The 13,402-nt window shown below is 36.8% G+C and overlaps 1 protein-coding gene across 1 annotated transcript; it reads right to left on the bottom strand.

Annotated features, from left to right (window-relative positions):
* Nucleotides 1–7,630: 7,630 nt before the first annotated feature.
* On the bottom strand, nucleotides 7,631–10,699 carry LOC131034577 (cell division control protein 45 homolog). Its single transcript, XM_057966112.2, has 2 exons — nucleotides 10,375–10,699; nucleotides 7,631–9,737 (listed from the first exon to the last, which is right to left on the bottom strand). The coding sequence occupies exon 2, from the start codon at nucleotides 9,669–9,671 to the stop codon at nucleotides 7,887–7,889; it is 1,785 nt and encodes a 594-aa protein (XP_057822095.1). The 5' UTR covers nucleotides 9,672–9,737; nucleotides 10,375–10,699; the 3' UTR covers nucleotides 7,631–7,886.
* Nucleotides 10,700–13,402: the final 2,703 nt, after the last annotated feature.

Raw genomic sequence — 13,402 nt, 5'->3', positions numbered from 1 at the left:
ATTTAAAGTTGATCACAAACTCAAGTGTGACATGTATGTTACATTTAGGTCTAGGTTCAAATTCAACTTCACTCACTTCATCTCATGCTCTCCAACACATTACATTATGCTTGAGTTGACCTTTTTACCTAGTTGCATTTTCACCCCTCATTTGCACAAATGAAGTGCAAAATACATATGTATATGCACAAGATTCAAGGTGCAAATCCTATGTTCATTTGCACACATTTTCCACCTTCATTTGCACAACTTCTTGCTTGAGCGCATTTTTCACTTTCATTTGCACAAAGCTTCAAGGGAGGGCACAAATTGACCATGCATTTGCACAACTTGGGTGCGATTTAAGGGGGTATTTGCACAAATTGATCATTATTTTTCATCCTTGCTTGCATAAATCATTCATTCAAATGTCCTAATTGGCAAATTTATTGCTTCATTTGCTTAGGGCACAAATTTATTGCTTAGGGCAAGGTCCTAATTGGCTTGAGCAAAATCTTGACTTAGCCAAATTTTGTCTTCGCACCTGAATTATTCAATCTTGATCCCTTACTAGCATTGCCTTAGATCATCTTGTAATTCTTGCCTCTCTAGCATGGGCACACTTTTAGGGTCCATCTACACAAATTGCTCTTGGTGAGCAAGCTAGTGTTAGGACCATGACTTAAGCAAAATTTTGACTTAGTCAAATTTTTCTTCTTCAAACTTCCATGAGTCCATTGCCTTCATTCTTTTCTATTTGGATGTATTTCATCATTGGAAGGCAATTTTGTAAGCCTAAGGTCACACTTCCTAGGGCGCAACATCTAGCCTGGTTTGCACAAAATGTCAAATGACATGCTCACCTAGACAATCTTGCCCATTAAGCTTTCAATGATCAATGGATTACTCAATCTCATTTAGACACATTGATCATGACAAACCCTAGTAACTTAACATCTTTCCTTGCAACTTGACAACCTCTTGCAACCTAACCTCAACTCCTCCTAAACTAACAGAACCAACCTCCACTCATAAGTTAAGGTTAACAACTTAGAGACTATTGCCAAGTAGAACACTAAAGCAAAACAAAAAGTGGGGGTCCCCATTTGCAATGGGGTGATGTGTGAAAGCGTCACAATCCTTAGTAGTATTATTAGTAATCCATGATTATGATTGATTTGCCTAACCCTAACAATTAAGTGTATATATATATATTTGTATATTTGCATATGTGGTCATGTTGTGATTGTGGGATTCAAATTCGGGATTGCATTATTGAAGAAATATTTACTCGTTAAGATGTAACCCTAACCCTGATTTGTGGGAATTGCGATTTTAGGGCAAATTAGGAAGGGGACATTACATGAGCTCACCTTTAAAATCAGAAATATCAACCTTTACCTTAGAAGTTGGCTTTTCAAAGATTCAATAAGCCTCTCCATAGGGTTCAAGGCATTAGTAAGTTTCTACAATGGCATGGATTCCTCCTGCTCCTTCCTCCCCAATTCACACGGACTCCCCTTTGAGCCATTGCTGACTGCTATAATACCAAAACTGATGCAAAGAGTACCTCTGCTCTCTCCACTGCCAAGGCTCCCACTAATGCTGATCAGTATTTTTTTCTAATAAAATCCATAAAACACCTTGCTTCTGAAAGAAAAACGGTCATAGATGCTAGCCAACGCAAAACAGTAATTCAGAACTCAAATCCACTAATCCAAAATACATAAATAAAAACTAGACAGAAACAGAGACAGCTTCAATAATCAATCTTTTATTCACCAAAAGAAAGTCTTCAACGCCAAAACTTCTACATAGCCAAAAACCTCCCTCCATCACCAAAAAATGCCAAAACTCATCAAAAGGGCAAAAAATAGCCCAAACAAAGGAATTGTCCAAATCTGACAGTTACAAACCAAAAATACACAAACAACTACTAAAAGATAAGACTGACGGGTAGTGGGAACACATTCATTAATCAGCGATTAAATTAGACCAAAATTGAAAAAGTAGGCCTAAAGCTAGACAATTCACCAAAATAATCTTCCAAACCAGCAAATATAACTAAAAGTCCTAAAGACTGATTTAACCTTATAAAAGATATCACATTTCAGCTACTTGGAAAAAGGACAAATCTGTTCAAATGTTGAAGAACTCTGAAGTTTTATCTGTGAGGGAGGAAAAAACCAGGAATAATTCATGAGGTGATCCCAAGTTATTCCAAGATTTTCAAAAAAAATCATTATTTTTTCTCTTTTTTATGGACGATTTGACTGCAAGATGGCACAATAATTCAAATCGACATTAGAAAACTGGGAGCCATAATTACTTGCAAATTTTTCCTGAGTTTTACTCCTATGATGAAATATGCTCTCCCCTGGTTTGTGTCTTATTGAAATCACACGGAACAAGTCTAAAGATTTCCTTCTTTGCCATTGAATAATAATTCCAAACCTGCTCCAGGGCATAGTTCCTGTCCTAGCCCTCTTGCTGAAAAGAGGCACTCTTTGTAAGCCACGGATTTGACAAAAGGAGAGTCTGCCCCGTTCAGATTGCCACTGCCTATGCTCTTCTTTGAAATGTTATTTTTCTACATGGTCCTGCTGAGCCTGAAGCTCAAAGTTACGGTATGCTTCATAAAATGGAGTGAACAAGAAAAAGAGAGGTAAAGCCTTGATTCTAGACTTCCATTTGAGTCTGCCAATCTTGAAAACAAAACTTCACCTGCCACGGTGTGAGGCTTAATTCAACGAAAGGCCCCTATCTCTGTTAATCATCAAGATGTGGACACTCTAAAGCAATTTTTACAACCAAACAGCAATATTATAGTAGTATAATTTAAAAGGCTATTTTTACCATTTAGACTGAACAAATTTTCTTATTTTTATGTCTTATGAATTTGTCGAGTCAATGTTGAGCAGCTTGTCTGATTTGCAGGATCCTCACCTTCACCCGATTCTTTCTTCTACAGCAAATCTTCTCACGGTCAGGAAGAGGCAGAATTCTGAGCCACTTAATATGGACTTGTTTATCTGGACAGTGTAAGCGAAATGTGGTGTATTTATATTATTGATAGAACATTCTGATATTTTCTTGTATCCACTCCACCCAGGAAAATAAGCAAAAACCAATAGTTTTAACGAAATTAGAAACCTTTAATTTTTCAATTGGGTACTTCTCCTTTGTAACAAAAACTTTCTATCAAACTTTTATGTCTCTAAATGTGCTCTTCATAAAACAGAGATTTTAATTCCTTGTGGTCTTTGCTTTCAGTTCCTCCCACATCTCTCCACTCCCTTTATAATTTATTTAGTGATCCTGTGCCTGCAATGTATTATTGTTATGTTTCTTTTTGTCACAATGACGGATCATGGAATATGATCTGAAAGGTTGATGTAAAAAATTCTCACACAGTTACACCCAGAAACATTTATGATTTCAATAACATGGACTGTAGAAATATTACATCCATTATTAAATAGAATCATTACTCAAGTTAAGACTCTTATCAGCAGTCTTTAATCGACTTTAGAATGTACGGTATATAAAAATGCAAATTAACAACCCTGCTTACCTTAATGCAGAGTAGCAATTTTCAGTATCACAGTTCTACCAAGTACTAAAGAATCCTTTGGCTTACTAAAAATCCACATGCTACTCAACAGCAGATCCATTTTCAAGGTACAAACATCTGTAAGACTGTAACAGTTATGCAAGTGAATTCATTATTGCACATGGGGAAAAATAACCCACCTTATGCTGTGACAAAACTAGAGGACTGCAAAAGTGCTATAGTACAGAATTGAATGGAAATGAGCATACACCTATCAAGTCAACGCCTTCCAATATCTTATAGATGAAAGTAATGTCATAATTATACTTCTCCGGCTGTTATAGACCAACTACACTAACTATAAGCCTATGGAAGATAATTTGCCTGATTCAACAGTAGAATCCTCGCAAACATCTTCAGGACAAGATTACTGAAGCTGTAGGGCAATGTTCTAAAGTTCCTTGTGAGATAACAGATGATGGCCAAAAAGAAGACCAAGTGATGTATGATGCCACAATCATCAAATAAGCTCAACACAGCCCTTAATATGAAAGGGTCATTAACACCATCAGGCCTGCACAAGCAACAGTGATATATTACAGTCCTGAAAGAATTGGAGCATCTTTTAAGTCTTAAGCTAGCTATTTAATTGTTAGCCTGAAGATTTGAACTTAAAGACAATACCCAAGAACCTCAACTTCAGAATGCCTAGCCTTCTAGTACTGCTAATGGCACTTACCCACATTTATGTTTTGTTATAGCTCAACGGCTAAGGTAAAAACTAACACAAGAAGCTAAGAAAATACATTGGCTGCATGATTTCTTTAATACCCAAGAAGATATTTGATTTATGAAAAATGGTTCACCCATCCAATATTTATCACAGAAAGGAGAATCTCCCAATCCATTACAAGGTTCATTCTTCCTAAGCCATGTTCAATAATCTTGAACTAGTGAATTTATAACAAAACTGTGTTATCAGCTAAAACGCATTTATGATACCCATGAAACAGATATATAATAATGCGCGCATATTATAACCAGATAATGATGACCTGGGATACTGTATTCATGGAATTCCCATGCATAACCACATAACATCAATGCTCGGGCCAATAAGGAATTCACAGATCAGTATGTAATAGATATCAACTCCCTTGTGTTTAAAAGTGCAAACTTTAAGATCACAGCTGCATCCTGCAAGTCAAAGCTCAGTGCCCATAAATAGCATTAAGGAAAATACAGACACCTATTATCAATGAGCAAATATTATCAACTCAAAATGCATCAATGAATCTGACAACCCCGTTTTTCTGTTTTCCATGTGGGTACATAAGCTTCACACTATTTGCTACCAACATAAGACCCGTAATGATACAATGTAATAAAAGATGAATGTTACCAACAAATGGCAAGAAACAAGAGAAGGTTACCCCTGATTACTTATACTCTCATCAAGGATCCCTTCACAGCTGCATCCTGCAAGTCAAAGCTCAGTGCCCATAAATAGCATTAAGGAAAATACAGACACCTATTATCAATGAGCAAATATTATGAAGTCAAAATGCATCAATGAATCTGACAACCCCGTTTTTCTGTTTTTCATGTGGGCATATAAGCTTCACACTATTTGCTACCAACATAAGACCCGTAATGATACAATGTAATAGAAGATTAATGTTACCAACAAATAGCAAGAAACAAGAGAAGGTTACCCCTGATTACTTATACTCTCATCAAGGATCCCTTACGAATCAAGGGATGAGACCTGATGTTTCCAAAGCCTTTCCTCCAACCCAGTAGCTTTCATCATCTTCAAATCTGAATCAGAAAGAATTAGCACCATAATCATGGACATAATAATATACTTAGAAAGTTTTCCATCACCCCACCTTCACTTTTCCAATTTATAGCTAGAGTTTTCTCAGGGTTAGATCAAACTAACTAAACTTAGATCCAGCCAAATGATTGACCAAATATGCAGCAAGAAAGATAAGTCCAAAAACTAGAATGAAGAGATGAGCATACTCATCAGGGGAAAATACAAAGCCCTGACCTGCTATTCCAATTTTGACTAACCCCTTTATAATCTAGCCACCAAATTTTGATATCATGAATAATCTTGGTCAATACACAATGCCAGCAATCTTGGGCAAGTCACATTCCGCTGTTATCTTTGTGAACAAGGAATGTGACTGCAGCAAGAAAGATAAGTCCAAGTGTCTTCAAAAATGTGGATAACTATGTTCATTTCTTAAATAACAACAATAATTGCCGTTGTCCCTTGGCAACAGACCTAACCATAATTATTCACTAATGACATCTGCAAATCCTAGCAGTTACTTGCACCGTTCAAAGTGTATAACCATTTATAGAAGTTCCAGAGGAGAATGATCAAAAAAAACATAAGTTTGATGCTTAGAGAAAAAAAACTAATTTGTTGCAATATTACCAGAGATATATTACTATATACTGGTGAAATTTTTCACAAGGTTTTCAAATTAGTTATACCAAGTGTCTTCACAGCTGCAGATAACTATGTTCATTTTTTATATAAGGACAGCAATAATAGCTCGTCCCTTGGCAACAGACCTAACAGCTATTCAATAATGACAGCTGGAAATTTTAACTGTTACTTGCACTCTTCAAAGTGTATAACCCAGTTATATAAGTTCCAAAGAGGAATGATCAAAAACATCACAGCTGTGACACTTATATAGACGAAGAAAACAATCATTTTATTTTGATATTATCAGTGACATATCACCATACATTGGTGAAATTTTCAGTCAAAGTTCTATTTTGAAAAAGTTGCAATATTTCCAAAAAAATGTCTGAAACCCTGCCAAGAAAAGATTTATCAGAATATATCACAATATTTTAAATAATGCAGGCACAGAAGGTGAGAAAGTTAATGTACATGCAAGATATCTGCTTCAATAATGCAGGCACAGAAGGTGAGAAAGTTAATGTACATGCAAGCTATTGTGTTCAGCTAACAGTAGAAATCTGTAAGGATTAGAGGGTCAAGAGTGAGCTACAACCAGTATCAAAAGCGCCATCAATGACAGTAAGGAATACATGGATGAGTCCTTTCTGCATAGGTTAGGAAAGATTTAACTTGATGCAGGTTCCAGCACCAAATATAAAATATCATGTTCATGGAACAACTGGAAAATATGGTGCAGGATTCAATCGAGGGAGCACACATCCAAACATAGTAGTGCCCTTTGAAATTAGCATGTAGTAACAGTTTCAAATAAAAAGAGTGTATATGTGGCAGAGAATGCAGTATATTGAGTTATAAAATAGTATATTAGTGACAGGTCAGACTATCCACCCAGTTAATTTAAGGTGTTGACGTGGCACCTGTGTCTGTGGGCACCTACAACCCACCATTAGGTCCTCTCCCTTAATACCTTCCTCTGAAACTAGATCTCCATTAATTGCAAGTTCTAATTTGAAACTTGATGAGACATTTTGACATTTTGAATGATCAAGATGGTCCCTAAATTTTCAATAGTACAGGTGTACCATTTAGGACAACATAGAGCTATGCTAAGAACACTAAATACAAGATACAACTTCTAAATATTGTTTTCTGAAAAACCACTCCTGCTGCCATTGTACATAAATATACACAGGTACAATATATACTCAAGCTGCATAAATATGCTAATAAAAGTTCATGGTTTCCCCATGATAATAAATCTTCTTCCTACAAGTAAGTCTCCAACTGTACAGAAATAAATTGTAAATTTGCAGTTGCTGGGATTTTTTATTTCATGGATCCCAAACCAATTTCCACAAAATCCAAAACTATCAACCAGCACAAAATTAATCATGCTAGACTTTCCAATAAGCAGTTATTCTTTCCATTAGACTATTCTTGCAAGTAATCATACTATGGCCAAACAAAGATTCTACAAATTCTTCCCTCATCTTGCAGGCCAAAACAATCTTGTTTATTCTATCAAATTATCAATTAAAGATTTACGCTGGTAGTCAAACAATATCATGTGATATATACGCTGAATATGAAATTTTCGTCAAATCATTTGATATCAATTGAAAAACATGCCATCTAGAACATCACACTCAAACCAATCCAATATTCCAGATGATAGAATTAAATGATATAGTGGTATGCCTCAGGCACAGGAAATGCCCTAGGTAACAACCAAAATGTTTATAAAACTACAAGAAATGATGTATGTCACAGTGACTGGTTAGGCAGTACCATTTCATATTGCATTTGAGTATTGAGACACATTACAACCAGGAAGGCTGTTCTTCTCTCAGCCTTCCATAAACAATTAGTTCCTAAAATAATACAGCTACAGTCACCTGTGAATTAGAGTTTCTCTGATATTCTTAACATGAAAGAATTGACAGCTGTCAGATCTAGCTTAATCCAGGATGACTCAAATGCATCATGTCTGTAATCAGCCCCAAGTTCCTTGGCTGTGGCACGAAATGCAAGCCCAAACCGATTGCCCTGTTGGGCTCCAAGTATGGGTCTGTTGGCAACACCTACTACCAATACCATCTTGGAGTGAGGAATAATAGCTGCACATATCATGGGTTTTGTCTTTGCACCCTTTTCTCTCAAAGCATCCATGAGGAAATAGCAAAACTTAACAATTGCTTGGGGATAAGCTAACAGTTCAGCATCTGCTCCATCCTCAAGTTTCACCCATCTGAAACTCCGAGCACTCTTGATGAATCCATGTCTTGTTATTGCCAAACTACCCTGCCGCTGAGTAGCACACTGGACACGAATGGCAAGCTGCATCCCCTTTTGTAACTCATCCAAATGATTTAAAGAGAGTGCTGAATAAGCACTCCAGAATTTCTCTGCCCAAGAGTCTTTGGAATCTGTCGAAGACTCAAGCAGAGCCGTGACTCCATACACAACATCAGCAGCCGAAACCTTTGAGCTATATCCATGAAGCCTCTGGAAGCTTCTGTAGTAGAATTCGTTAAGACCATATTCTGGCAAAAACCTCTCAAACTCGTCCTTCATTCTCTTCTTCATGGCATTGCTCATGTACTGAAACTTTTGTTGGCAGTCCACGAGGGCAATACCCATTTTGGCCAAAAGCAACTTTAGCTTCTTCAACCCATTATCACTCCAAGTTTTCAATTTTGTGGCAACATAAGAGGAGCATAACATCGAATCAAAAAGGGTCCACTCCCTCAAGAGCATAAGGCGAGGCTCATCTTCATAGGAAATCCTAGACACATCTGGTACTCTAACCTTGGTGCCATCCTTAAGTGTAACAGATGTAATCATTTCCAAATTCCCTGCACTATTCACATGCTGCTCAAGCTCCATGACACCAGCCTGGTACCTCTCATTGGTGACTCTCTCATGAACAAATTGATCAGTCAATGAGACACATGCTAACCAAAGTAACTCATTTGTGCTCTTATGTAGAGCATGGGCCATATCAAACATTAGGCATCCAGAAGGCCTGCCATAGTATGTTCCCGGACCATAATATGCTGTCTTCAGCTTCTTCAATGTTTTCAGTGCATCCAAACCATTGTCGTCATCACTGTCATCCAATTTTCTCCGTTTTCTTCTCTGGCCTCCACCATCATCGTTGTCTTCATCACTGTCACTGTCATCACTTTCAGATTCAATCATTATTTCATCATCATTGTCCAGATCCATCATATTCGCCAGTTCTGCGACATCAAAATCATAAGCTATATCAGCCTGGCTCTCATCTTCCCGAGTATAAAGCACAACCACCTGCTGATTCTGGTCACTGAGGTTGTGCAAATGGATAGGGCGATGGCTGTCCACAACAAAAACCTGAACGCTGGGCCCCAATTTCAACAACTGTCTCAGGTCCTGGGAGCAGCCCCAATTGATTAGAAAAACTGTAAGTGCCTGGTCCTGTGAGCTGAGTTGCCGGCCTGCAATTCCATCAATGTCCCCAAAGCAGGACACGGGATAACAAGAATACCTCAATGAATCAGATGCCAGTACATGAGTTGCGATCTTTAGAGCGCAGAGAGAATCAGTATCAGTTGCTGACGGAAAGATCAAAACAGGTGAAGAGGATGATACATTTGCAGCACTCCGCATGCGAGTGTAGAAGCTTGCCACACTGTATTCTCTCACCATGGTTCGTTATTATTTCACGACCGCAGTGAAATTAGTGTTCGGATGTACTTCAACGTCCATCAAAATCTGGAATCAAATAGATCAAATGAAACCTGCTATAATTAGAGAAATCAAGGTTAAATGATCTCTAGAGCTTCAGAAAGAACTTTTGCAGTTAACAATCCTACTCCCGAGAGTAAACAGATCAAATAGCCATCCCAATCTTACTGGAGATACCAAGATCAAATGAACTGTCTGGCAAAAAGGGTTTCTGTAGAGTTTAACCCAACAAATTATGATACGTGCTGCAAAACCTTAAAGTATTAAGGTTTTGTGGCTTCCAACACTTTATCTTAGTGTTTTTTAGTGTTTCGAACGGTAAATCATTAGGGCTTTTCCGCTTCAGCGTTAAAATGTCAATTTACTTTGACCATTTTCAGCCAAAATGAACTCCTTGCAATGTAAGCATATCAAACAGCTAGTAACTGACAGTGGAACTTCAACATTAAAACCCAAATTTCTCTAGATTTGTTTTCTTATCAATTTTTTGTTGATCCAAATAAATTGCAAGCGGATCTAAGCTGCGCTAACTACTTCAAAGCGAGGAGATTCCTGTACCTATCCATCACTAAAAGTATGCTCAAGAGATTAAAGTCTCTAAAAAATTACTAAAACTGACATTACCTGCAAACAAAATCATTCTTATAGTGAAACCCATCCTTACCTCGCATTTTCTTGTATAATTCGCGAAAGCTCCAGCTCTCGATCTCGCTTTTCAGGGCTTGACGCTGAAGCTTACAAAATCCTATCCTTTAACTTCAAAAAATGCAGATGCAAGAAATCGGCCGGGGGTTTGAACCGTATACAGTGGCGGTCATCTTTCTATATACGACCCGCAGTGTAGATAATTTGAATTTTGATTGAAAGGGGATAATTTGGGAGGGAAGAAATCAGGCGTCTCAAATTTTGAATTTGATGGAAAGAATTGATGGAGGAGCCAAATCTTGTATTTCGACCCCCATCATCACTACCTGTCGTTATTCCCAAGCCGACCCTAAATTTGATGGCCATATTTCACCATAATATACAATCCAAAAATTTAAGTGGATTGTATTATTTGAAAGGAAGGATTTTAGATGGGACGTCAAAATTATACAATTGTATAGGTGTTAAAGTATGATATAACTTTTTTAAATGAAATATAATTTATTATTTAGAAAGTAAATCATAGTATCACAAAGAGATGTGAGATGTGTTTTCCTAAGTCAACCCCTAGAAAATGTGCAGAAATTTGAAGACAACAAGCAAGCATTCTAGTATCCTTTTCAATGTACTAAATTCAAATGTTTTTCTATTGATTGTTCATTTAATCCTTTAATGCTTTGGTTAATGTTTTGGAATGAAAGAAGATTTTTGGATTGTGGATGATATAAAATGAATGTTAATGAATATCTTTAATTACTAGCAACATCAAATTTATAAAATGTATAAGTGTAAAAAGGTTAATTTGTACAAAGATTTTAAATCATTTGAAAGACCGATATTAAAGTGTTGCAAAGTAAGTAATTATATGTTCAAATATTACATTTTCACCCAAATTTTGACTTGTATCTGGTCTTCGATTTAGCTTTATAAGTTTGATTCTTTGCCTAAGTTATCTGCTTCCACCAAAATTATATCTTATACTACTTTGTGAGCCTATTATTGCTATTTCTTGAATGCATCTAATGTCTCTTTGATAGATTATGGAAAATTCAAAGGTGAAGGTGTGGACGCTAAAAATTAACCCTTCTTCTAGTCACCAATTCTCTTCAATAAGTAAATCATTTTTAAATATTTAATTCCCTTACTAATATTTCCTCTTTCTTCTATAATTTTAATTAAATAATTTTATTATTTAATTAATTGATCATTTCTAATTAATTGATTAAATCTTACCATATTCCTCTATCCCTTTTATAATTAAATAATTTAAATTATTTAATTTTCTAATTTTATTCTTCTATAGTTGAATAAATTCTTTAATTTATCCTTCTATTCCCTCTTTTTCCCTTTTTAACTAGGTAAATGGATGAATGTCTATTTACTATTACTCTTGCTAAAGAAATTAATTAATTTTATTATTTAATTTCCCTTTTTCCCCTACACTTCTCCACTATCTTACGGCCTCTGCCACTTGTCCTTCTCCTTCTTCCAACCTTACCACTTGCCTTTGGATTCCTTACAAACATCTTCCCACTCTCTCCATATATTAGGTAAAATTTCTCCTACGCAATCTCAACTGTTCGTCCCTTTTAGGATGAATTAGAACTCAATCGTTCTGATTAATTAGAAAAATAGGTTTTCGGGACCCGAAACCTTTAACATAGGAGATTAAGAAAAGTCATAATAGAGTATCCAGAACATAAAAACCGCTTACAAAATGACTAGCGAAAAAGCCAATAAACAGAAAAGACATCAAAAGATAGAAACAACAAAACAATAGAAACCAAGAAAACACTGCACAATTAAAGAGTCTTCAGAAGGTCCTCCGCCTTAATCACCAGTTGGTCATAGGAGGTCGTAACAACTTTGAGTTCATCCAAATCCTTGTTAGGCTTCTTCTCCTTCTTTTTACCTCTGGTTCTTGTTTTGGGTCCTTGAACATCTCCTATACCTTCAGTGTCAAGGTCAATATCCAGGGTATCCTTCTCCTCATCCAATTTGTTGATGAGAGTTTTAGTATTGTCAGTAGAGACCTTCAAGATATTTAAGCTTTGCTCTGCAATATTTTTGAGACATTCCTCAATTTTGCTGACTTTACTAACAATTCCCGAAATAGTTTGATCCATAGCATTAGCATTTGCTTTCCTCTCCAGTAGGTCTTTCTCGATTTGCTCAAATCTGGGGTTGAAGGAGTCTCTTATATTTTCGGCTTTAGCAACAGTATTTGTCAAATCCTCCATATAATCTACCATAGTCTTCCCTTCCCCAGTGTTGATAGTTTCCAGAATCTAGATTATGTGGTTGAGCCTCTTGTTGTCATCCACAGCTTTCTTGTAACTGGTGATTAACCATTCCATGGTGTCCATAAAACCTTTCATACCCTCAGGAGGTGGGTTCAAGGAGAGATCAATCTTACCGGAGTTGTCATGTTCCTTATTTGGAGTGTCACCAACAGTAACTTTGTCATCAGCCCTATGAACTTCTCCAGTGGTCACCTCCTCCAAGTTTTGGTCATCTTCCGGAATCTTTTTCTGCTTATGATCCTCCAACTCCTTCACATTCTCATCCTTTCTCTTTTGTTTGTTTCTGGTCTGTGTATGGAGTTTCGTTTTCTTTTTCAGAGAACCCTGGGGTTTCACTTTCTCTAAATCTTCAGAGACCTCCGAGGAGGAGGAGGAGCTAATCTGGAGAATTTTGCCTTTGGATTTCTTTCCCTTTGAGGAGGAGGGTCTGGTTTTCAAATATTTCCTCTTCTTACATACTTCAACTTCCGAGTCATCCATACTCTCCTCAGGCTCGCTCGTTGGATCACTATCAGAATCCTCATCCAAAGAAAAGACAGAGTCCGACTCATCCTCCTCAGACTCTGAAATAGAGGGTTGTAGGCAAGCTATTTGGTTAGCCTTGAGATGGTCATAAATAAGAACCATTAAACCATTATGCATAGCAGTGTCCCCCGTAGGGTTCTCTTTATAGGCTTTAATGGTGGCTTTCATACAACATAACAGAAAATAAGGAATGTTAACCTTCTCGTCATGCCTAAAATG

Source organism: Cryptomeria japonica, chromosome 5 (assembly GCF_030272615.1).
Source record: "Cryptomeria japonica chromosome 5, Sugi_1.0, whole genome shotgun sequence".
NCBI classification, from domain to species: Eukaryota; Viridiplantae; Streptophyta; class Pinopsida; order Cupressales; family Cupressaceae; genus Cryptomeria; species Cryptomeria japonica.
The sequence above is the reverse complement of the archived record's forward strand: the minus strand, read 5'-3'. Positions and strand labels throughout refer to the sequence as shown.